General features: G+C 40.1%; 1 protein-coding gene across 3 annotated transcripts; it reads right to left on the bottom strand.

Annotated features, from left to right (window-relative positions):
* Positions 1 to 44: 44 nt before the first annotated feature.
* LOC108437411 (phosphatidylinositol transfer protein beta isoform) lies at positions 45 to 26896 on the bottom strand. Of its 3 annotated transcripts, none has more exons than XM_017714494.2 (12): positions 26702 to 26895; positions 19339 to 19369; positions 17315 to 17460; positions 17146 to 17237; positions 16735 to 16742; positions 16197 to 16271; positions 13834 to 13917; positions 11625 to 11702; positions 7564 to 7674; positions 6695 to 6817; positions 5733 to 5811; positions 45 to 2436 (listed from the first exon to the last, which is right to left on the bottom strand). In XM_017714494.2, the coding sequence occupies exons 1-11, from the start codon at positions 26719 to 26721 to the stop codon at positions 5764 to 5766; spliced, it is 816 nt and encodes a 271-aa protein (XP_017569983.1). In that variant the 5' UTR covers positions 26722 to 26895; the 3' UTR covers positions 45 to 2436; positions 5733 to 5763. The 3 variants fall into 3 exon arrangements, with proteins under 3 accessions (XP_017569983.1, XP_017569985.1, XP_017569984.1); XM_017714496.2 differs by lacking the exon at positions 26702 to 26895 and adding an exon at positions 26484 to 26670; XM_017714495.2 differs by lacking the exon at positions 5733 to 5811 and having other exon boundaries at positions 26702 to 26896.
* Between the last annotated feature and the right edge of the window lie 191 nt (positions 26897 to 27087).

Genomic DNA, 27087 nt, shown 5'->3' with positions numbered 1-27087 from the left:
ACAAACACAAAGAGGCAGTTGGGGGAAGAAAAACAAGCAGTCTATAGTATTTGTGCTGTAATTTAATGGACAATTTAGGTCTCTCTTTGTAGGCCAAGAAAAAAAATATACAGAACAGAAAGTTAAGCATACATTCACAAATATATCCCCTGAAGTTTACGATCATTATAAAAGACTTAAAAGTACAATTTCAGACATACAGGATTTAAGGGTCGTGGATTAACAAAAGTAATGAGAAATTATAATCATGATTATGCTGCAGTCCATCAACCAGCTCCAGATATGCCTTTATTTGACATCAATGGAGTAAATGCCAAACCGATTTTTTAAGCAGTGTCTTTGAAATTCTTTGAAAATACATCAACAGATGGAAGGATCAAAAGGTCCTTAACAGGTTTTGTCTGTAACAGATTTTTATATGTTCTAGAACAAGTGCTAAATGTAACTGCATACAGAACCATGATCTTTCAAGCTGGTTTGTTTTAGTTTGTAGCGTTTGCACTGCTTAAATACAACACACATTTTCCAGTACAGTACATGCAGACAAGCTGTAAATTGGTGGTAGACATTGACTCACTGACTCAGACTCACTGTAAACTCAAGAAGTAATCCGTTTTTTTTTTTCCTCATCACCCCAACATTTAAGAGCGAAAAACTATTTAAAGACCGCTTATTGAACATGAACACTGAAGTTTAACAGGCTTAACAATGTATCAGAAGAAGCAACAGTGCTACGCTGTTGAATTAACAAGAGGTGCCTTATTGCCCCTGAGAAGTAACACTAGGGTTAGCACAGTGACTATTTATTGCATTTTTCACCCAAACATTACTTTCTTAGTTAACCAAAGGAGGTCACTACCAGTGATAGAAACGTAACCACTCACACATTTTCTCTGAGCAGAAAAATGGTGAGAATGACATTGCAATTAAGAGGCCCCAGGAGGACATCATCAGCCAGGCCTTTGGCGTGAATTGTGCTTATTGATTGCAAGAAAGGCAATGTTGGTTTCAAAGTGGACTATATGAGGTACAAAAAAAACAAATAAAACATGGCATTCACTAAAAAACCCACAAACAAAAGCAATAACAAGCTCATCAAAGTCACATAGGTATCTCCGTTGAAGCTCTAGTAACTTCGTTTTAAGGCAACTTGACACAGTATGTGAACTGTCTAGAAAATTAGGCTTTAGGATTCAGGTGAAGGCTTGGGTTAGCCCCTGAGAAAATAATGGGCAGACTTTATATGTTGGAGGTTGATACCATATCTGGAACCTGAGCACTGCAGTTGTAGCACATACTAGTTCATTTAAACTGGCTTCGGTTACACCTAAAGCTAAGCATCTCATTGCTCTATAGGGTCGTCATAGTATTCTGTAGCACCAGAGCAGAGCCTAAGACGCTATAGTACCAGTGAGGCAAATTCAAAATAGTTGATGGAAACTTGCATTCCAAAACTATGGAGGAATCCCTCTACATGGGACAAAGATCAGGATGAAATGTGTAATGGTGAATAGCATGTCGCTCGTATAGCAGCACCATTAAAGAAAGTGATTTATACTACTCTCTTAAAAGGCACATGTGAAGAAGAAAACGAATAAAGCAGAAACAAAATAACACAACTGTAACAGACACAACGTGTGCAGATTTGCTCCTATAAAGCTTATAAAAGACCTGTCACCACAAAGGCATCCACACCTGGGAGTGTGTGTGTGTTCGTGTTCATGTGCATGCCGATGTGTTTGTGGTTCAGTACTCTGAAGCAAAGTGTTTACTATTGAATGGTATGCTCGCAGACGTTGGGTCAGGGATTATTTCTTGGTAATGGCCAAGGCAGGATGGGACAGGAGTAGAGCCAACAAACTGACAGGATCAACTCTGCCTTTAAGGTAAGACAGTGAAAAACAGCGCCAACTAAGCGAGGGGAAAAAAGAAAAAAGGAGGGGGCGGGTGCAACAACTGTCTTAAAGTGGTGACTGTGTGGAGAGGCAACAAGAATCAGGATGTTCAAGATTAATTTCTTTCAGCCTGGAATTAAAAACGCATGCCAAGAGGGAAAAAAAAAACATGTTTACTTTTGCATAATTTGTTCTTTCACAGCCAAACCTCAAACACTTTTGAGAGCTGTTTGTTTTTCTTTGGAAAGGCTCTTGTGGTAAAGGCCCTGGGGGGAAAATAGTCCTTACTAAATCTAAAAGCATCGATTATTCACTTGACACAGAGAGAGTGTGATTGGGTCAGTATGGGGGCAGAGCAGTTGATTTGCTCAATCTATCAATAATAAGCTCTCTGGGTTTTGGTGAGAGACTGGTGAATGCCGTAGATGAAGGCCAGTCTTCAGCTTTTCTTCTCCTATAGTCGTTGTAGTCAGTCGAGTTTGGAATGTTGCTTTCATTCATCAGCAGCGCTGGTTCCTCGCACTTGACCGTGTCTGCGAAGCTAAGAAACGGGAAGGGTAGAAGAGGAAAAATACATCACAGGACAAAAAAGAAGCGTATTATTAGCAAACATCCAGACCTGTAAGAGACCAGAGATACATTTCACCAACAGCTAAAGCAGAAGGTTTGGATGAATTTTAGGTATGCACAATCATAATCAGCCAGAAACAACCAATATGGAGTTTATGAACATGCAATTTGCTGCTGATTTTTATTTTGGCCAAGCTGTGTAATCTGTGTAAATAAACAATCGTATTGTCTTCATTAGCTGGGAGTTTAATCTGATAAATGCTCAAAAAAAAAAAAAAATCATGATTGGCATACCTATTATTATTTCCCTACAACAGCAGCTTTAGCCCAAAGCATGTTGGCTTCTTATTTAAAGTTTTTTTAGTCGGGCATGCTTTAAGACAGGACATCATGTCTGTTAAATCAGGCAGCATTGAGCACAACTGCAATTAATGACTTCAGAAGCTGTTAGTACAACATGACCACTTGTGGCATGACCATTTAAAATGTGCAACACCTCTGCCATCTGCGCAGTGAAAATACACCAGGCAGGTTTTCTGAAAAGCAACCACCCTCCAGGGAAATAACTTACTCCTAACCTATGGGAATGTTTTTTTTTAAGTAAATTTCAAGTGATAGAAGGCACGCCCAATATAAAATGCATTACAGCTGTAATCGCATTCATAAAAATCCAATACTAGAAAGCCCAATTCAGCCTTTGTTGAGAAAGTTTAAAAAGCTTTAAGAAGTTTCAAATCTGTCTACCAATTAAATGGAAGAGCTAGAGCTTTTGACTTCAGGATTTGAAGCATGGGAAGTCTTGACAACTTCAAAAAGCCAATTAGCTGCCGAATTCGACGGGCCTAGATCGGAATTCTTAAACAGACAAACTGTTTAAAAATAACCTTAGCCATAAGCAGAGAGGGTAGACAGACCCAATGAATATTCCAACATTCAAGCCATTCTTTACCTCCCTACCCCCACGCTCCTCTACTCTATTCCTCATTTGCAATCATGGCACAGGTGCTTTTCAAGTACAGAATTCCATTTGTATGTTAATAAGCCCTCAAGGAACATCTTGAAGCGTGAACACACACACACACACACACACATATACAAACACACACATTTTTATGTTAGGACTATGGACAAGAGTGGACAGATAAGTTAGTGCGCTGCAAGATGGACAGACTCACAAATAACGAGTTAGCATCTCATAGACACCCGTTTCACCACCACTATATATCTAACTCATCCATTCCTTTATATCAGCCATTCATTCTAGTAGGGGGTTTGGTCGGGGGTATTTCAATCCAGGCCTAGTCATTTCCAGCAACGTCTCACACATTCTTTTCTTGTTCCTTTTCATTAAGAAAGCCAGCAATTGCATTGCTCGGAAAGCATCAACAACTTCAATTAAAACTTTTCTCAGAGCATGACCACTGCAATCAGCAGTCATAAACCAACTTGTGTTGAGCTCTGTGTGAGTAATAATTCTTCAGATGAATCTGTCTACAACAGCACAAACCTAAAACACTGCACAAGGATGTTTACGGCACCAACTGCCAGCTCTGATTATTAAACTGCTTCTTGATTGAAGTTTAAACAAAATCATAGATAATAAAAAGTTTCTGTTTTGATCCTCAAAAGAACTAATGTTTGATTCTCAAGAGCTGGGTGGTCTTATGGTCTAGAGACCGACAGCCCTGGTTACAAGCCACTGAGTGATTTTTCACTCTAGGATGCCAAACAAATCAGACCCTGGACTGCAGGTTTTACAGCAATCTCAGAAATGCAGCTTTCTGTTAAAGGAAAACAGAAAGAGAAAGCAGTGCAAATGAATGTATATGCCATTTTAAAATAATCATTAGGGCTGTCATTATTGATTATATTAGTGACTGAGTAAACTACCCATTATTTGAATGATTATTCAAGTAATTAGAGTTACTGCATCCTTTTGAAAGATTCCAAAACCCATTTCCTGGAAAAAATATTACCTTGGAAGACTTTAAAGTCTTTAAAATAATACTATGTAAAAATGTATCTAAAAGGTGTTTATACAGCTTCGTTTTGCACTGTAAGAGAACAAATATGCATGATCATCATGCTGTCAACTCTTATGATTCACAGAGGTCAATTTTAATACAAACAAAATTAAAATCGAATAATTGCGACAGCACTAATAAATCATATGAGCCAACCAAACACCTCCACCTGTGTGTTTACAGCTATTTTATCCTTGCTCCCTCTTCCTCACATCCACTTGACCTAATTCAGCCCCTTATCAGTGACTAAGGGTAATACAGTAGGGCTGTGTGAGATGTAAAAGCCCATTTTAGAAGTGCAACTGTTCCGAGTTTAGTTTAATTTTACTGAGATACACAATGGGTCGCCTTCCGCCCGAAGACTGCTGGGATAGGGTCCAGCATCCCCCCGCGACCCTGATGGAGAAGCGGCTTAGAAAATGGATGGATGGACACAATGGGTCTTATGAGAACAACAGTTCTAACTTTGGATTGCTGCTAGAACATGTTCAGAAAGCAGCAGTCAGTGATGTTTATTTGAGCTTAAGCTGTGTCTTTTGTATGTGGGGGGCTACCAAGTACTGACATCTAGGAAGCGAGATAACTAATCAGCAAATATGGCCACTTTAAACTTGAATTTTAACAGATGCATACAATAAAAAAAAGACAAGCTGTTATTTCCAATGATTTATTTGGTAATTAATTGTCAGCTCAAGTTTCTTGATCATGACAGGTCTACACACTGTATTGTCTGTTAATCACTGGCATATTTTACTTTACTCACACTTTAATGTTTCTTGTCTTTTTTTAATGGCAGCGCATGCCATATGAGCACAACAATAAAGATACTGGAAAGGAAAACTTGGAATACAAGACAACTGTAGTTACACTGTAGCTCTGCCAAATGTCATTTATACTGTAACATTTGAGTCAAGCATAAACATAAGGCTCAATATTAGTTTATCTGCACCTGACACGCTGCCATTTCGTGCTAAAGTCTTCATAATGTCCATACCATGTTCTAAATTTTCTCTGTATGTGCACCCACTCTCTTCCTCTCTCACACACACACACACACACACACACACACACACACAAACAACATGAGCACCGTGTGTACGAGCACACAACACTGATTGAACATGTCCATGCAGATGCATTAGAGACCCATTCACCACGGACTAAACACCACAGTTAGCTTGAATGCATTTAGCATGAAACAGCCACAGGTGGCTGAATCTGAACCCCTAACAGATGCACTTACACCACATCGCTTGAACCTAAATCCGACGAAGCTAGTCGTCTGCTGCCTTTGTGCCTCGCACTGAACCCCTTTTGCGCATCTAGATGCAAAAGGACAGTATCAGCAAATCAGGAAGGTTATTGAGGGGAGACCAACAAAGAAACACCAATGCAGAATCAGAAGGTTTTAGAAGGTACTGCAGAACAAAAGGAAGTGTTTTATAGGAACACTGGGAAGGAACCCTGTATTGGAGAAAGGCTCAAATGATTGTAGGAAGAGTTACACAGAATGGGGCAAAGCAGACGGAATTGGGAATTGCAGACTCTTTGCTGGATGGAGCTATGAGGGTCTTCATTTTCTTTTGTGTGTTAGTAGATCATGTATTTGATCAGTTTTTATGTTCAGAGAATTCCAACATTTTAACTTAAAAATGATTAAGTTTTTAATTTCTAAAAATGTTTTAAATTAAATTATTAAGAATTAAGAGAGAGATACTTTTCTTCAAACGGAAAACTCCAATCATAAATTTTAATGCTACACTCCTGTTCCATGAATATCTTATTTATACACAATTGATAAAATGTGCTTTGTATAGGTAGCACAACTGTCATAGTCAGTAATGGCAAACACTGTAAATTAGCAGGATATAAGAACATCATGCCTGATCATTATACAAGGAAACCCTCTACTGCAGCAGGCCTTTTCTCTATGCCCTAAACCTTCATTTTTCCTTACATAAAGCTAATCATATTAAAACTAAAATCAGGAAGGACAGTGTACATAACTGAGAAGTAACAAAATTTCATAAAACATTTGAAAGTCTTGCCTGAAAAGCAGAAGGGGGGGCATTTATTTGTATGTTTATGTATTTTTGTTTTTATTTATGTCATCAAAAATAAAGTTGCTCACAAAAAATTCCTAACCAGAAGGACAAAGTCAATTCAGTATGAATGAAAGTCATTATCCAAAACTAACAACCATACCTCCTCAAGCTCTTTCTGTGTCTCTTCCTCCATCCTCCGAATGTCTTCCATAGTGAGGTCCACCCACTTATCAATCCAGCAGAACAGCTGGCGGTGGAAGTTAGTGAAGATCCGTTTCTCTTGCTGAAATGAAAAAGCATGCAGTATTGGGCGTATGCTAAAAAGCATCATTCAGTAGCCTTAAAATTATTTAGGTTTGATTCAGAACAACAAAAAAAAGTTTAGTTTAAGAAGTTTTAAGCTGAATTTCATACTTTACTAATATGTCTTCTAGGAGATCGTTTGAAACCAATGTAATACACGGTTTGGTTCAGTAAATTGGTGATAAACTCGAAGAACAAAGGGAAAGTCCATGCCCTTTCTGATGAATAGGCTATGTACTACACTTTCACTAACATCAGACAAAGAATGTGCGGTAAGCTTAAAAAAGACAATAACACTTAAGCTTAAGTTAAGCTACACTACAATCTTCTTTGTAAATAACATAATAAAAAGGCCCACCAATTTCAATGGAAGTGTATTTAGCAGACCTCATGTCCAGGGACCAGCTATTTGCCCCACCCCCTATAGCTATGGGGATAATGGACTTCATTCACTAATATCTTCCTGAGTTTTTCCTAAATTTGTTTAAAGAAGTCTTTAAACCACTCATTCGCACCCTTGTGATCTTGAGCGTGTGTAGATTCGGTTCTTAATTTAAGAACGAAATGTCAGATTCTTTGTGAAAATTGTGTACGTGGGTTTTAAAAAGAAGGACCCATTGTTGTGATCCAACACTGTGTATTTCTCTTACATATAATTGTTAAAAATGTGAATAAATAGCAGCTCTGATGGACTCAAACGTGCACAAATACTCAGCAGTGCCTTACCTTGTGAATGAAGTTCTCGACCTTGGTCTGCAGGCCCCACCACTTGAACTTAACCGTGACCAATTTGTAGGCACACATACGTGGGCTCTCAGGATTACTGACCAGCTCTTTCTGCGATGTCAAACAAAAATAGAAATCGTTTAAGAATCACATACAGTAATGAGGCAGGACATGGCATTCACCCAATAGTGTCGTTTATTATGTGACAGTTTCAAAACTTGGAAAAAGTACATTTGCAAGAGCAAAGAAACAGATTATACCAGAAACTTAAGTTTAAAAACCTGAGACACAAGAAGTGGAAAAGATATAGCAAAACTGTCTCAAAACAATCTCAGTACAGCACCAAAGCTCCATTAAAACATAATGCTTTGCAATAGATGATAAAATTATAATCAAACCAGGGGATAGACATCCAGAAGCTGAAAGCTTTTTTTTTTTTTTGTTCTTTACTTTTATCTCATGAAAAGAAGATGGGGAGGAGTGAATCAGGGTGGTGGGGAAGAGGAAAACAGAGCAAAGTGGATAAATTCACGATTTAAGCATGATTTTGCTGCGCCGGCCTCTGTAAGCAACACTGCTACAAACCACACGGCTGCCTTTGTGGCCGGGGAGACAGATAAAAAGTGACGAAAGTGACGTGCTAATCACTTTTCAGCAGCAGGTCAGTTACATTATTAACATCGAGGACCTGCTTGCACACACGGCACTCTGGCACGTTCTCTAGCCGACAACACCTGCTTAATTAATCATTTGATTTTTGCACTCTCTGCTAGCTAAGAGAGAAAAAAGTAGCCCATCACCAGCTACGTCGTCACGTTTGATGCTCCGATCAGTCGAATGGAGCAAGAGGGAGTCAGAAGCGGAAGGGAGGGGCTGATACTGCAACGGGCTTAGAAAAGTTCCCGCCACCACAAAATAGGAGAACTTGACTTGAAACGAATCCCACATGAAAACCAGCTGGCGGTGACATTTTTTGACTCTGCAGCTCAAAGGAGCTGCGCTTTAAGGACTAAAGAGGAAGTCGACGAGGGAGCGTGTGTGCAGAGCAAGATAGAAGATTCTTCTTTGCGCTCAGGAGAGGCAGAAAAATTGAGCCTCAGTTTCATCTTTGGCCTCAAAAAGGAAATTGATCTAATTAAATAACAACAAACGGAGGTTATAGGAGCTCATAGTAGCTTATTTTCTGCAGGGAAGAGAAGGATAAAAATGCTTGTCTCATGAAAATGGAGAAAGTTTCCGGCATTGAAGTAAGGTCTGAAGAGCGTCCAGGCTGTGGAGATCCAGTAGTATGACTTGGTTACATTAGTAATCAAGTCGTTACGCCGGTTACAAGCCTGACTTCTACTGACTATTTTGCCGATTTTTTGAGTAAATAGTTTTTGTTTTTTGTTTTTTTTTAAATATAAGAAGTAAAGTAAAAAGATTCAACAATTACAAACGAAACGGAGCCTTTCAGTCATACAAAAAGAGCATAAACAAGTTTTTAAAAAGACTAAAATAAATACTAAAAAGAATTAAGTGGCAAAAAACTTGCCTAATTTATAAGCAAATAAGTGGCTAATAAATTAATTGTGACAACCTGAATATCAGTGTAAAGGGTGCATCATTATGAGTGACTTTAAAGCTCACGTACAACCTTAACGTCTCTGTGCACATGAGGTTGAGAGCGCAGACTATTTTTGAGGAGTGATATTTCTCTTTCTTAAAAGCTTCCTCTCCGCACCTTTTTCTCTCTATCAACTGTCTCTGAAGACACCAACACAGATTCTTGGAATGCACGTTCATGTCTAGGTTTAATACAACCTCTCCAACAAATATCCTAATCAGTCATCATTAGGTGTGGATAAAGGTGTAACTTTTTGGGACCAACTATCCAATTTAAAATGATACAAATACTGGAAGACAGCAGACACCAAATCTCAGGAGATGGTCTTTGTTACAGGCTATCTTTGGAATGTTCAGGAACACTGGTGTTGCAGCAGCTGCTTGCACAATGGTGCATCATTTTATTTCATGATACAACTTTTTAAATGCTCTCTCTTTTCTGGGATCATTTATTTGGATTTAGTCTCAGGGTCACTGTGAAACACATTACAAACACATTACATATGTTCGTTTTCTGCCTTAAAAAGAAATAAATTAGGTTTAATTCTAAATTTTATTTTGTCCGTATAGTTGTCTTTTGGTCGCAGCCTGTATTAAAGTTCTAGCTTTCTTTAAATTCGGTCTGTCCATTTGAAACAAACAAAGTGTCAGAAGACTTTTACTTATCACTGTATTCAAACACCAGCTAGCAGACGGCTGAATTTCTCTATACTATCATAGTAGTTTGAGGGGTGAATCGCAATATCAACACCAGTCAAAGAGTCCTCCTTTTACATATGTTTAAACTGAAAGCGGTGCTTCTGCGTCGTGTTTGATCTACAGTATCATAAATTCGCCATGTTGTTAGAGTAATGCAGCGCTGCTTCAAGTTAGCCAGCTGCTAAAAACAGCAAGCCTGGAAAGATGGCGTTTTCTCGCTCTCCAATGCCTCACAGCTTCCTCAGTTTACTTTTATTTAAATCAGGGCTGCAACTCACATGAACCCACTTTTCACTTTCGTTGCTTGAGAATGCACTAATACTAAAATATGACCGTTGGAGCGCTGTAACAGTGCTGTAGATGTGAGGATTGTGATTTAACGCTACTAAAGTTTGTTAGGATGTACAGAAAGAGGCGAGTTCGCTGTAGGACAGTACAGTTTCACCACTTATCTCGTCACTCGCACTCGGTCACAGGAGAACAGATCGCCGTTCGCTCCGCTCAAACAGGGAAAGTGTAACTCCACGTTTCAGCCGCTGCTAAAGACTCATCTTGCTCATGGCTTCTAGATACACAACAGGCTTTTGTAATGGTATATAGATACATTTTAGTCTGCCCAGCCTTAATTAACACTGATATGAACAGATTCTATTGCACTGTGTCATTGTTCAACTTTAAGAAGCACAACTGAGCCTTTCACTCTCTTTCTTACACGCGTCTTGCTCGCTTCACCGACACACACACTCACCCTAACAAGATGAGCCTCGTCTGCTCCAATCACTGTGATATCTATTAAGCTCAATTAGAAGCAGGATAGAAGTGATTTATCTTCATCAGAGCATAGTCACACACCACTGTCACTCTACCAGGCTCACCCCTACTTGCTCGCTCTCCCTCGCTCTCCCTCTCCTCCTCACGTCTTATCTGCCATTCCCTCCGTCGACATTTCCTTCATGGCCTACACCTCCAGCCACCGTCTAACCACTCTTCTTACTTCACCTTGCACCTTTCTGCACATTTATACCACCTAATGTGAGGCTAATGATAGATCCATTCACAAATCCAGCTGTTTTTCCATCTCTGTTAAGTCTCAACTACAGGTGAGTGATGTAGCAAAACGCAGCATCAAAATATACGAAGTCATTCACTACAAGATGTATGTTATTTATGAAGAGACAAACTTCACCAACAAAACAGCTACAAAAGAAGCCATGAATACAATGCCACACACACCATAAACACAACACATTTTCTGTTTCACATTTGCAAATAATAAACCATTTGAGAAGGAAAACGGAAGAAATTAATATATTTAATGCCAACTTAATTGTTATTGTCGCCATACACTTGATGCAAATGCTATACACGGGTTGTTCACAGGCTCTCTGTAATTAGTCCAAATCCTTTCTATGATCTATGCAGTTGTTTTGCTGATGAAGCCTCTTCTTACACGGATGCTCTCTTTTCCGCATAAAACTGTACCTAGTTATAATCTAGCAGACTTGATTTTGACAAAAAACAATAAATGCAATTATTTTGGCAAATGCAGCGATTCTGATTATCATACTTAACAGTCATTAGATCATGAGACCAGTAATCCCCCATCCTGGCCCTGAAGCACCCCTGCACTGTATCTTTGGCGTTTTTTTGTAGAAAAAAAAATTCCACATATTTTACAGACAAATGCCTGTGACTCATTATTAAAACCAAAAATATGTGGTTAATAACACACACCCTGCGTTGTCCTTCTCTCTTACCTTCCAGTTAGGTCCCAATGGTCCTCTGCCTGTCTTCGTTGACTTAAAGAGTGCAGGGTCCTCGTCTGCTTTGTAATCCTGCATACAATTACATAAAGAATTCATTTTATTTTCTGATCATTTCAATTTTTTGGAACACAATTAATGACAAAGAAGGCTAACAGTGGCAGACACAATGCGGCGATGACAACATTTTTCAGATACATTGTTAAGCTGTTACAGTATGTGGCGGTAATCAGAGTGTAATACGGGACACTTTTTCATTTTTATTATTAAAAATAATACAAGAGCAGAAACGAAGAGAGGGTGGAGAGAAAGAGACCGAGAGAGAAAGAGACTCCATGTAATAAACTGGAAGACAGGTGGAAAAAAAAAGCAGCTAAAATAAACGGACGAAAAACCTTTAATTTTAACTGCACCTCCAGGGCCTTGCAATTGTAAATAAATCATGATGTGCCTGAAGCCAAACAGCAGCTTTTCAGGGCTACTATACAGCAAGAGAAGCAAACAAGCAGTAAAGACACACACATACACACACACACACACACAGCAGAGTAAACTGGCCTGTTTAATACCATATGCACTGTCTGGAGGACAATGCGTGACTATGCACTAATGAGGCTGGGTGTGAATTCATGCAAAGCGGAGGAGGAAGAGGAAAGTGTATGTGTGCGTGTGTGTGTGTTTGTGTGTGTGTGTGTGTGTGTGTGTAGCTGCACAGAGCCTTAATTACTCTAACTAACTCATCGTTGCGGGCTCTCAGCACAATGCCTGCGGCCATGCCCGAGGCTAGAGCCTGATAGGGCCCACAGACACACAGAGCCTGGAGACCTGAGAGACTCTACAAAATACACACACACACACACACACACACACACACACACACACACACACACACACATACAGAAGCAACTATAGGCAAAAACACTATCATTAAGAGTTCTCCCTCGCCCTCACACACGTTCCTCATTCTCCTCCACAAACACAATTCAAGAAGCTGTGGTGAATACTAGTTCATTAGACTAGTTTTGCCAGATTCAGCCACCTACATAAAGTGTTCTTTTGGTGAAGCTCTTATTCGTAAGCTTTCTGTCCAAACTTGCCAGGAACATGTCAGTGTCATAAGAAAACACAATTCTGAGAACAACTTTTCTGAACTGCAGAATCGTCCCTACATTACTTCACACATACAGTATCATAAGCGTCATATGTAATTTTCACCTTTAGACATCTGTACAACTACCCTGACTATCTTTCATATTACATTGGCTATAGGGTGTGATGTATGAAGCTAAATTATGTAATAATAATAATAATAATAATAATAATAATAATAATAATAATAATAATAATAATAATAACAATAACAACAACAACAACAACAACAACAACAACAACAACAACAACAATAATTAAATACAAAAGAAAGACAAAAAACAAAATAAACTGACAGTTAAAGATTATGCTTTGCTTATTGCTCAAATCCTGAATTTAAAGTCATATTTTTAATATATATTACAGGAATTATTTTTAAAAACGCTTTTGTTTTTTTGACAGTGTATGGGAAACAGCTGGCTGGGTCATGTTAAGAATTAATTAATTATGTGCAATAAATGTGTTTGTCAAGATTTTATATAAAACTAAATATTTACTTCAATACATAAACCGCCATCTACAGCAGAAACCACTAAGTCACTGAAAAAAACTGACCAACTGAGTTCTACCATTAAAAGGCGTTTAGGTCCTTCATAAGTAATTAAACTGCTCATATCAAAGCTCTGAAATCAAAAAGCACATAAACCTTCACTGTCAGGAAAAGTTAACTAAAATAAATCCGTACTAATTCAAATCTTACCCTCTTAGTTTAATAATGGGAAGGTCACTACACCAACTCACCACAAGGTGGCAGTAAAGGACCGTGACTGAGCATGAAACACAGCTGCAACAAAAAGCTAAACTGGGCTGATTGAACTTTGCTGAGTAACTCAACTAGTGAACCAAAATGTAGTCAGCATTAAACATACATGGTGGTAAACAGATGTATGGTTTATGAAAGTCAAGCCTTAATTCACCTCTAATTTCAGCCTTCAGAGCTGTGTCAATAAAGGATGCTGCACTGATGCAAGCGTGGGCAGGAGAAGCGAAACAGGACAATAGTACTGAAAACAGGCACCAATTAACCATATTAACTGAAGAGAGAGGAACTTACACCATGGGCTACTTGATCTCTGTCTGCAATGTCAATGGGTATCACCTCCACTGATTTCCATGTAGAACTGTCCAACTTGTGAACCTATGGATGAAAAACAATACACAATAGGCCAAAAACTGAGAACAGGGTACTCTTTGGAATTTCTTTGCCCAATAATCTCCCTAATGTTAGCAACTATTGCGAGGTTGGACAAGGCTTACAGAATATTGACCAAAAAAATCCCACCTAAAGACAAACTGTAGTGCAAAACTCCTATATTTAAATTGCATTTATTCATTTCAAATGATCAGGCATAATATTATGACCACCTCCTTGTTTCCATGTTCATTGTCCATTTTATCAGCTCCACTTACAATATAGGTGCACTTTGTAGTTCTACAGTCACAGACTATAGTCCATCTGTTTCTCTGCTACTTTGTTACCCCCTTTTAAGTGATACTTTTTATTTGATCCCACAAACGGGGAAATTCCACCTCCGCATTTAACCCATCCGTGAAGTGAAACACCACATGCACATCAGTGAACACACTCGCCCAGAGCGGTGGGCAGCCCTATCCACGGCGCCTGGGGAGCAGTTGGGGGTTAGGTGTCTTGCTCAAGGACACCTCGGTCATGGACTGTCAGCCCTGGGGATCGAACCGGCGAACTTCCAGTCACAGGGCCAGATCCCTAACCTCCAGCCAACGACTGCCCTGTTCTTAAATACTGTGTCCACTCACTCTCCACTCTATTAGACTGGAAGTCAGAGACGACAGCTCATCTGCTGCTGCACAGTTTGCGTTGGTCATATCTTCTAGTCCTTCAACAGTGGTCAGCTGGATATTTTTGGTTGGTGGACTATTTTCAGTCCAGCAGCGACACGGAGGTGTTTAAAAACTCCAGCAGCACTGCTGTGTCTGATCCACTCAAACCAGCACAACACACAGTAACACACCACCACCATATCAGTATAACTGCAGTGCTGAGAATGATCCACCACAAAAATAATACCTGCGCTGTGAGGGTCCATGGTGGTCCTGACCACTGAAGAACAGGGTAAAAGGGAGCTAACTAAGTATGCAGAGAAACAGATGGACTACAGTCTGTAACTGTAGAACTACAAAGTGCACCTATACAGTAAATGGAGCTGATAAAATGGACAATGAGCATAGAAACAAGGAGGTGGTCATAATGTTATGCCTGATCAGTATATTTATACTGTACAAGAGTAAAAGCTCACAATGTTATGATAATCAGGTTTAGTTCTGTGGTCACATAATCAAACTAATATCAATACCCGTTTAGTTCTGATTAGATACACCAACACAGTTCAGCTTGAAAATGTAGCATTTTAAATTCAACATTATGAAGCAAGTCTGAACTGATTAGGGTAAATGGGATTTGTCAATATTTAGTAAAGCTTGTTTAACCTCACAAGAATAGCTATAAAAGACCATTTTGATAGAATGGACAGGCCAGTCCCTTCACAAACAATCTAGCAGTATGAAAGCAACGACCTCCCTTCCTCAACAACCATCTTTTCCCATTTTCATTGGGGGCATCATCAACTGTGACAACGCTATGCTTGGGTCAAGGGCGAGTAATGATGAAGTTCAAACTCAAATCCAGGGAGAGCCATCCATAAATTTTTTTTAAACGTAGGGTTTTTTTTTCATTATTTATAATACACTACAAAATTACAGTATGAAATCTAATGAATAGTACTAGAAAAGTTGAAGTTAAACAGCCATTAAGTACGTTATTCATTTTTCAGGCGATATAAACGGGACTCCTAACAACCATGTAAGGCCTGGTAGACCAGAGACACCACTAGATTAACGGTCTTTAAATCTGATCTGTGAGAAAAGGAAATCTATCTTCACTCTTGCATCAGATCTGAATAAATCCACAGGGGTTTCTGTCCATCCTTCCACTGTGAGAGGATGATTCAATGCCATAGCTCTCAAGAAGCTGTTATCAAATAGGTTTTAAAAAAAAAAGAAAAATGTCAAAAGTCACACAAAGAAGCTACTTGTATACTCAGAGCAATGAACTGACCGCTCCAGAGTCCAGACCTCAACATCACTGACTGAGCTTTGGAGGTGTGGGGAGAATAACCTTGCAGCTTTCTTTGAAAAACTAAGCAAATCTCCTGAAAAGAACGGAAGCTGTAATGAAAGCAAATCATTTTCAGTTAAATATTTGGGGTTTTTTTTTCCTGACACTGGAAAATGAACAACTGGTACTTAATGGCAGCAAATTATATAAATGAAAGGGTGGCCTCTAAATGTTGCACCTTACTTTATATAATACATGATACTATGTCATCTGTGAAATGATACAGGTACAGTACATGCAGAGACAGAAACACTCCAACTCACATTTTCTATTGTTCCAAGATCAGGTTTATGCCACGTTTCAATCTTGATAAAGAAGTCATCCTTCATGTATTCATTCTAGGAGAACAGGCACAGGGGTTTCATTCAACATTATCAAAAATTAAGCTCTTAACTTTATACCTTTAGTACATCCCAATTCTAAAAACTGGGCTAGGTTTGCTACAGTGAAAACGAGACTCATTACAACTGGTACACAACCAGTTTAATCAAAACTCAAAGAATACATTTGCAGTCCTATATAAATCCACTAGATGGAGCCAAGACTTCACGAAGTCCAAGAGGACTTCAGAAATCAGTGGAAAGAGGGCCATTTCTGAACATCTGTGGGCTTTTTGAAGAAAATAATCCTTCATTTTAATCTTAGTCCACTGTGCCCAAACAATGAAAACAAACAATACTGAAAAAGTGTTAAGGTATGGGAAGGTATATCATAAAAGGAGTCCAAGACTTTTAAGAAGCTTAACATTTTATTAAACTAAACGTTCTAAGTAAAGAGACATGATCTTTTCAGTATACATACCGTTACAACTGATGCAAAGGGATGATGCATGCGATAGAAAAGAAAGAAAGAGATTATCCAGAGTCAAAACCCATTTAGCACAAACTTACAAACTCATTTGTTCAGGAGGGGTCTACTACAGGAAATGGCCAGGATGCTGAGTCACCACTTCAGTATGAAACTCTCAAAATTATTACAAGCTGGCAGATGAAAGGGAAACATTTCTACATGCACATAATGCTGGGCTTAATTTAGCTCTTAAATGCTATTTATAGTATTTAGAGGACAATATGTTGCTCATAATTATCTGCTACTAAAAACTATTACTGCTACTATATATCCTATATATACTAAATGATGAAGAGGGGGAAAAAGCTCCTCCACATATCACATCGCAAAATGACTGAAAAATGCGTTGTAGCCACCACTCACTTGTTCGGCAATATGGGTAAGCATTCCATGCCTTTTCATGGAAGACCAGAGATCCTTCCGGTGCGATCATCTTCACAAAGCCGGGCACTTTACTAAGGACACAGAACACGAGTCATAACAGAGCCTGCTTAAGTAGCGATCGATCAAGACAAAGTTGAGGATCACACACCTTTTGAGATGGTAGATCTTGTGTGTGTATTGTCCCTTCTCTCCATCTTTCTCATAAGGCTCGTTCATCAACACTTCAATGCCTTCGCCTCCTCCTGTTTCATTCTTACTGGCCTCAGCCACAGAGTACAGCTGTCCCACTTGGTACTAAGACACACAGAGACTCTTTGTGAAAATCCATTTTGAGAAGACCATGACCTTCAACATAAGAACCAACAGAGCACAGTCCTGCCCTGCTTGCGTTTTTAGGTTGTCCTTTGCACTATAATATGGCAGATAGCAGACGCTGGACTAGGGTCCAAGTGACGTGTCCTTTAGCTGCTGTTGAGGTTCCAAGGATCTATAGATATATCTTTGATCCTGTAATGAACAGACTCTAATGTGAGGACACAGATGCCACTCGTTTCCAATGATTTAATTCACAGAATCCGCTAACCTGAGAGTCAGAACTTTAATTATGGGGACTGGAAAATATCAACAAACACCACCAAGAACTTTAGATCAGTAATGATACAACACTGCTGACTAGATTTTACATCAGTGACGGCTCAACGACTTCCTATTTGTACTATGATTTAAGCATTTGTATTATAACGGAAAGCGATAAACGTGAAATTTAACATTTTCTGATTGATTTTATTTTTTTTTGTGTAATTTTAGACATCACTAGTAAGTACCAGTGCAACTGATTTCAGTGGTGTTACCAAAAAGGAATTACTTACATTAACACCACTGACAAAATTACTCAAATTTTCTAAAATATAGACCACTACCATTTTAGTTTCACATGATATGTAGAAAATACTGCCTTTATATTACTTTATTTAAATATTAAAGCCATCCTTTTGCATGAGTAATACCATTGACATTTTTTGACACATGAACTTGTCAGTAGTTTAGCCAATATCAGAAATATAAAAAGATATTGTAACCAAGGATTTCTCCGAATGAAATCTTCCTGTGAGCTATTTACGTAAGAAGCAGTTCAAAAAGACCTGCCTGTGTTTGTTTTGTAATTTTTTTAAGTTTAAGTTTAAGTGATACTGTTTTGATCCCACAACCGGGAAATTCCACCTCCGCATTTAACCCATCCGTGAAGTGAAACACCACATACACACTAGTGAACACACACACTAGGGGGCAGTGAGCACACTTGCCAGGAGCGGTGGGCAGCCCTATCCACGGCACCCGGGGAGCAGTTGGGGGTTAGGTGTCTTGCTCAAGGACACCTCAGTCATGGACTGTCGGCGCTGCGGATTGAACCGGCAACCTTCCAGTCACAGGGCCAGATCCCTAACCTCCAGCCCACGACTGCCCCTGACAACACTGATGCATTTTTGGACAAAATTTATTGACTACATAAAAAACAACTTATCCTATTTTTAGGACTTTCAAAAGGGATAGGCAAACATTTTATTGCAATTTTTTTGTGGGACATCCGGTTCTTCGCGCACGACTGCTAGAATGACCCTTATCTTATTTAAGACTTTGCACATTTCAGGACTTGCAGAATGGCAAACAGAAAATGTGACAAAAGACAAACTATATCAACTGATATGGGTATCCGAATTCTTAGCCAAAGCATTCGGCTTGAAAGTGCATGTGCAGATATCTTGCACAACAGAGCTGAGTAATCAGTGCTTTGGCAGCTTATGAACCAGTGGAGGCATGGGGAGTTGCATTTCGGTCAGGGTAATGCAACTGGATTAATAGCTGCTTAGCTGCTCTTGTTAAATTTCTTGCCCATGTATGGAGAGCTGGGAGCAAGCCTGAACAGTTTCATAACACTGAACAATGATTTTAAACGTGCACATAAACACAATGGAGGAGCCATTAAACCACTGTCATAACAGCTGGAGTTAAACTGCATGTGTGCTTACTTTGCAAATCAGCCAAACAACTCCAGGACCACTGCATTGGACCAAGTGCAAGAGTGTGCGCACATGCATGCATCTGCGTGTGCAGGTAGAAATGTATGTTTACCTGTTTGAAAGTTCATGGAGAGAAAAGGAAAAACCTCCTTACCTCCTCTACGGTGCATGGTAAGACAACGCGGCTGCAAAAGAAAAGAAAAAAGTAAGAAAGAAAGCAAAATAACCTGGGTGGCTACATTCAGAGTACATTTGTCTCATGGGATAGGATTTAACATCTGACATAAGCTTAGAGAACCAGCTCAGAAAGGATATATACAATGTATTGTATCATATTTATTTCATGACTCGCACATAAGCTTGTGGCTAGAGTGTCAGATCGGGACCCCATAAAGCACAGCTTTAGTTTCAGATATTCTACTCTAATAAATGAGCATACAGATCATTAAAAACACACACAAGTGCGCAAGTTGTAGCATGAGGGGTACAAGGATAAGAACGTCACCGAACACTCGGCTTGGGTTGTGATATGTAATGTCCATGCTTTCACTAGTGTGGATTGCAGTGGATTGCACCTGCGTTACGCAAGTGGCCACTTGCAGGAAAAGGTGAAGAGTGATTTCTTTTCACTCTACAAACCCACCTGCCTTTTAAAGAACAAAGCTTTGTTATGGCTCTAGGCTCACCTCAGCGAGCTCATTATCCCTCTATGCAAAACGTTGTAATATAGCTTTGGCTTAAAGGGGAAATCACGCCGATTTGTCAAAAATGGGCATAATTAAATAATTATCATTAATCATAATGATCTGAAGTCATTCCGAATGCTTTGATGCGGAATGGTTAAGTGTAGGGACACTTACTGACTCTGGTTTTCTTTACAGTGATATTCATAGGGACTTGGGATTGCAATGTGCACAACACAAATATAGCCAGCCATGTTACGTACCATCCAAAATGACAACTGAACCTACACACTTCTTCTGATAACGGTAAAATTATACAATATACAAAATTATACAATACCCTACATGTGCCTCTCCTCCATGAGTGCAGCTTAAAAAGTGTTTTAGCCTTTCTAAGCCGCTTCTCCTTCTGGGCGTTTTAGCCCAAACTCTTATTTCTAAACTACCATAAAACAACGTCTCAGGCATCGGGTGCCATATTCGTAGCGATTTAACATTGTGAGGTAGCTTTAAGAGGAATTACATTCTTCAGGCATGTGGTTCCTGTCACCGCCATTGTTAGTAATCCTGACGTAGTACTTTTCTTTAGAGAGGAACATTCCTAACACGTTTAAAGCCTGTAGCCCTTAGTTCGCTAATTAGCTAACTAGCTAGCAGAGTAAAGGTTCTAACCTATAAACCAGTTTGCTACAAAACAGTCCAGTCTAAAGGTGGAGGTATTAGAACCATTTTGTTGTTCTGGGTTGTTGACTCGCTCCCTTGACCCTCCAAGGGGTCAACGAACAAACTTCATTTCAGCTAATATAATGAAGCAACAGCGCTCAAGATGTTGCTGGGGATTTCTGCAGAGGGAAATTGAGAGGGCACGTTAAAAACAGTAGTGAAACAAGTCTGTACTGTTTTGTAGCTAGACCGATGAGTGTTCTATGGGGTGGTTAACAACAAGATAGTTTTCAATTCCTGTGAGAGAGAGAGAGAGAGAGAGAGAGAGAGAGAGAGAGAGAGAGAGAGAGAGAGAGAGAGAGAGAGAGAGAGAGAGAGAAAGAGAGAGAGAGAGAGAGACAGAGAGAGAGAGAGAGAAAGAGAGACAGAGAGAGAGAGAGAGAGAGAGAGAGAGAGAGAGAGAGAGAGAGAGAGAGAGAGAGAGAGAGAGAGAGAGAGAGAGACAGAGAGAGAGAGAGACACACAGAGACAGAGAGAGAGAGAGAGAGACACACAGACAGCGAGAGAGACACACAGAGAGAGAGAGACAGAGAGACAGACAGAGAGAGAGACAGAGAGAGAGACAGCGAGAGAGCGAGAGAGCGAGAGCGCGAGAGAGCGAGCGAGAGAGAGAGCGAGAGAGCGAGAATAGCACCTGTGGAGTGCAAACTCTAATCCTCTAATCAATCCAGTTTCATGCTGAAGACTCGATCACATTTTCTTATATAATGATATTCTTCCATTCTTCCACAGAGAGCTGGTATATAATAAACTAAACAAACCAACCATAATGGGCAGCTAAAACACTTTCTGACCTCCCAGTTGCCAGGAATAATGACTTCAGATCCTTGAAAAGATATGGCGACACGTTATATTCATTGTATTAATAGGACCCAGCAGTGGGATCCAAAAAAAAAAGGGAACTTGATATTCAGAGAAACAGCTGACACTCGAGAGACTAAGAAAATGTACCTCCACCACCAGGAGATCTCCCATTGTGTATGTGCTCAACTAATCTTACTAAGAGGATGTTCCAATCAAGGGTAAACCGCATAGCCAGAAGGCAAATAAGGCCATGTGTTTGTGTTTAATTCAGTGCACTGAACCAGATGAGGGTCTCTGATAAAATATTTTAACTCAATGGCCACCTGAGTAAAACACAATGATTGCCATAACATTTTGCTTTAACTGGCGAGTAATACAAAATTATCCCAGACTACATCAAAATAAGCTAAGCATACGGTCTGTACTTAAGCTACATGTTCCATTAAACAAGGTTTAGAAGAGGCCTAGATGCCTAAGGTTTCAATCTTTGGTCAGGAGACCAAACACCATGCAAATGGTTCAAGAGCGTATAACTAGCTCTGTTAACTGGGCGTAGTGCAACGCTGCTATATGGCTCTACTGGTAAACTGTGTCTGTTTTAACTCATCAAATTTCAGTAAAACTAAAATGTGTGTACCCTGTTCCCTACAAAGGTCTTCAAGTACTGATGATATATTTGGGCCATATTGCTCAGCTTAACTTGAACTATATACAAAAGGCAGCTTGTTCACACTCTCATATAGGCTAGTTGCAGAGTGGACACCTTTGTCCAGAACACGTTCCACAGCTCAAGGTCTGCTCCCCATGGAAAGTGAAGTCCCTGCCTTTGTCCAGTGAGGAAGGACAAGGTCACACTAACCACAAAGCTATGACATCACACAGGTGCAAAAGAACACATAAAGCACATAAATCAAATGGATAACTGCCAAGCCTCCAAAAAGATTAGATAGTGAGAGATACTAAGCTGGTGCACAAGTAAAAGGTTTTTGACTCAGTACTGGCTTAGACATGGCCTTGCTTATGTCACAGCCTGTTTAATGACTAGATGTTACAATGAGAGGACCTTTTCTTTAATCACTGACATGAGTCGAGCAAAAAGCTGGGAGTTTTGTTCACAGTGCAAAACCTATAAAACGACTTTGTCGTGTGACTTGGACGACAGCTGTCATTTGATTAAGTGAATGCTTCCGACTACACCACTAACCTATAAACTGGAATCACCTTCTTGCTGATTATTCTTTTATATCTCATTCTGGCACATGATTTGTTCTCCTTGAAATATAAAGTCTTTGTCAAACATCTGGAGCACAGGTGAGATGATTCAAGCACGCAGTCTGTACAATGTAGCAGTGGCCTATACGTTCCCATTGCTTTCACTATTAGCCAGCTAAGATGCAAATACCTCAAATAATTTTCACTATTAGCTAAGCCTCGTGTAAGACAACCATAACCGCGTAACGTCTGCGCCGCGTCCGCAAGAATCATCTATCGCAGCTATGTGAATTCACACGTCCACTCTTCACAGGAGAATGGAAGGCCACCGGGCTGCAAAGCCAGCAAAGCAAGCTACGGCCATTACATTCCATGACCCAATAGGCTATTTTTGGGTTGAGCCTCGCAGCAACATGCTCTTCGTTAGGTGTGCTGTAAGAACTTCCATTTGCCAGTGAAACCACTAATTAAAAAAAGATGTGTTACTATTTCAGTGACTCAGACAGTAACAGAAACTCTAGTAACAGACATCAGCAATAGAAATGTTCAGATAAAAGCATTCTTGATGGAATCTTGAGTAATTCTAGGCAATGCGCTTATATAGCTCGTTTACATGTTTTTCAAAAGTTAAATAAATAAATAAATAAATAAAACAGTTCTACACAGTAACAGTACACTCAAAAAAAGCTCTTAATGGGTTCTTTAGCAAATGAAATGGTTCTACACAGAACCATGAATACTTCAACTTCATCATGAAAGGGTTCTTCAGAACGTGCTGTAGATGGTTTTCTAAAATGGGTTCAAATGGGTTCTATAAAGCACCAAAAGGCACTCTTCAATTGCTATTTCAAGCTTGTTGCAATTAAAAACCCTTTTTGGTACTACATCGAACCATCTACAACACGTTCTCCATCGATCTGAGACGCGCTTTCACGACATGAAGAACCTTTCAATCATGAAAAGGGTTATTTGTTCATGGTTCTATGTGGAACAATTTTCGTAACTAAGGAACCCGAAGAGCTCTCTTTTTAAGAGTGAGAAGCAGTGTTTCCATATGAGAAAAGACATCACGGAGTTATTCATTAGCTCAGTTAGTGACAACGACATTGCTTGCAAATGAGCGACTGCAGACGGTTGTACCCTAAATCATCAGCTTATCAAACAAGGCCCATCAGTCAGGTTCATCATTTCCTGTGTGATTAGATAACCAGCAGTTCACAACATTACGTGCAGGTCATATAAAAGATGCTTCTGTTATAAAGAACGATGTACATAACATGACTTGCGGATAATCTGTGTATTTACGTCTGTGCCAAGATTTGTGAATGAGACCCATTGAGAGTCAAAGTGAGATACCCTAACACACGAGGTAGCACCAGTGAGCTGACTAAATGAGAAGAGGCCAGACTGACTTTGTGAACAAAGACTTTTGTAGACAATTCACCAAGTAGCCATTGCACATTTATGTCCAGCACTTGAGACACCACTTCTAGGCTTTTATGCTGAAGCAGCACCATTAGGGAAAGGCAGGCGCACAGTGATTAGCTTATGAGCCAAGATATAGGAGCTAAAGGGAAAAACCAGGCACAGTTAGGGATGCCACCCTGTCCAGGATTTTGGTCCTCTGTCCAGGAACAAAACAATTCCATTCCTGGACGTACAAATGCTCTGGAATCCAAGCATTTTCATTTGTTTGCATTTCGCATGAAGCTGCTAAAAATGGGTTTGATTGGTTGATTGAGAACTGACATCTATCTACCTTAGCCGGCAACATGAGCATAGCTCCCATCCACTGGACTTAACGTAAAAATATACTGACTTCAATGAGCTGGTATGATAGATGCCAAAAAGAACGCAGTTGTAGCTGCCAGAGCTGGAAGTTCACCCCAGCAGCAGGGCTGCCAGTCTAGGGATACTAACAATATCAGGCTAATTTAGCAGTGGGCATATCAGCAGGGACAACTTGAGCTAGTTGTCATCCTTTTAGAAGGGGATACCAGCAGTAGCAGGACATCAGGCAGTTTTGTCAGACATTGTCACTGCAAAAAGAGGAAGGTGGATGTCTTCTGGGCAAGTAGGCTGTTTGTATTACTGACAGCACTGTATGTCAGTCACTTAGCAACTTTGTTTGTATGAGATCCTGGCCTGTGCGCAGGAGCATTAGCAGCATGTTCTGGGGGTTAGTACATATGAAACAGGAACAAAGTCTCCTAAATCGGATTGGGCTGCATCCCACTGCACTGGGCACTACTCACATGATCACGCAAGGGGAAAAAAAAAAAAAAAAAAAAAATCAATTAGTCAAGTTTTTTGTTATATACAACACTGTTATCAACACGAACTGAAACAGTAGTCTGAAAATTTACTTCAGTCAGCCTATTACAGAAAACGCTAGGGAAGTGTGGGGAACAACCAAGTGTTGCACAATTTAGAACGGACTATATGTTATATAATCAGCGCGTGCTTCCGGCCACATTACCTAGCCACACTCTCCTATATATCAGTGTTTCGAAGAGATCTGTGCAGAAGTGTGTGTTCAGGGCACGTGAGCAAGATTTTTAGGTTAGTAACCTGTTTGTTTAAATCTCAAAATCCAACCTTATATTGCTTCACAACACGGCACCGTTTTAAAGCAGGTGATCAGCTCACACCAAGTCCTAGCTAGGCTTATGTACAGCCTCCTTTAGTAAACAAAGACAAAAAATAAATATTTTTGTTCCATTTAAAGGAAAAGGAGAAAACATCTGAACACTGGGATTTTCTTATAATTTGACAGCATCTATCAGATGGTAGCATTTTGGTTTTAAATAAGTATATTGACAAAGTTGACATTAACAGTTGGTAAAGCAGTAGATTTTTTTTTATTATTTTTATTATTATTATTATTATTATTATTATTATTATCTGTCCCACAGTGGAGAAAAATACATTAGTCGTGGTTTAACACGTCAGTCAAATATTTTATTTGTGTGTTACGTTGTGCCTGTGGCCTCTACGTCACGCAGTTTCAGTTTCCGATTGCATAGCCACTCAACACAGTCTGAGGTGAAGTGTGAGGTGATGTAAGCACGTAGTTTGCATTTAATCTGACTAACTATGTCGACTACATCTGAGACAAGGGGAACATTGGTCACCGAACTACCTCTTTAATGAGGCATCAGGCGTAAACATGCCTCATTCAAGAGTTCTTCCATCGGAGCCGGACATGTTCCTACATGCCTTCCAAGCATTTTGGATTATAATGTTTACCCCTTAACTCTTAAGGAGTCAAACAAAAACACCCCCGAACAAACAAAAGCCACTTCTAAGGGGTCGTAGAATCGTTTAACTAGTACTACAATCAGCGTGCAGCACGCAGTCGTGCTCATCACTGAGGTTAACTGTGAGTAACACTGTGGGTTTAGCAGCGTGGCCAGCACAACTGAACTGAACTGAACTGAACTGATTCATTCGCTTTCAAGCGTCAGTACAACGCGCCATGGACACTGTTCGGTTGCTATGACTCGCCAAATGAATCACCGAGGCAGCTCTCGCGCTACTCTAGTCATCGCCGCTTCCCGTTTGCATGTGCCACAGGTGGAGTACGTAGCCTCCAGCTTCGCCTCCGTAAATGAACTCCATAAAGTCCCAGCTCGCTTTCCCCCCTCTCTCCTTTTGTAAATCGGTCTACTAAACGCACCAATGTCTCATATGAGATGTGCGATAAGTTACAAGGCTAAAACTAGAACTTGGGAAGAAAGCGCAGCGATTCGCGTCGATTTCTCTGGTCAGTTTGTCGCACAGCGCAGTGAATAAGATGTTCAACTCCAGATTAAACATGTAACAAGTCGACATCTCGCGCTCTCGTGAAACTTTCAGGTTATCGTTTGCATGCTACCTGGATAGGTGGTAGTCTTGCTGTCAAAGCCGGTAGGCCAGACTTCAGGCAAGCCGGCTGAATCCACCCAAACCACACCGCGATCCGCACCAGGCGCGTCACGTCTTACTCGACTTACAACAAAGTTTCGGAAACCCCACAGACGCCAGAGCCTTACACACCGCGTAGCCCAGCTAAGTTCAGAAGAGAAAGATCAGGTGAAGGAACATTACACTTACTATTCTTTGATGAGCACCATCTTCGCCCTCACAGCTGCGGCTGCGCAACACGACTGACGTCACGTACAGTTATCAACATGCCCACTTATTCCGCCCCTCGTCGTGTGTGAGTGGTACAGTTATGATCACGAGGCCACGCTTCCCGTGCAACTGTTAACATTTGTGTGATTTCCAGAATTCCAGGGCTTGTTTTTTGTAAGTTACTAAAAGGGACTTGGTTTAACACACACACACACACACACACACACACACACACACACACTCCTCCCCTTCCTCAAATACGTCCCAACACATGGAGAGTTTACCATGTGACACGAAGCGTCAGAGGGAAACAAAATCAGTTCTTTAAAGTAAATTCAACTACACTCCACTCGTATGAATCCCAT

The sequence above is a fragment of the Pygocentrus nattereri genome, chromosome 20, assembly GCF_015220715.1.
Source record: "Pygocentrus nattereri isolate fPygNat1 chromosome 20, fPygNat1.pri, whole genome shotgun sequence".
Lineage (NCBI taxonomy): Eukaryota > Metazoa > Chordata > Actinopteri > Characiformes > Serrasalmidae > Pygocentrus > Pygocentrus nattereri.
This window is presented reverse-complemented; position numbering and strand designations above follow the sequence as displayed.

What these genes read in the sequence shown, in the direction of transcription:
- LOC108437411 (XM_017714495.2), bottom strand. Translation starts at nt 26,721, where the DNA reads ATGGTGCTCATCAAAGAATA. An exon ending in TACCATGCACCGTAGAGGAG is followed by an intron (nt 17,461 to 19,338) that starts GTAAGGAGGTTT and finishes TGTGTGTCTTAG; the next exon opens with TACCAAGTGGGACAGCTGTA. An exon ending in AAGATCTACCATCTCAAAAG is followed by an intron (nt 17,238 to 17,314) that starts GTGTGTGATCCT and finishes CTGTGTCCTTAG; the next exon opens with TAAAGTGCCCGGCTTTGTGA.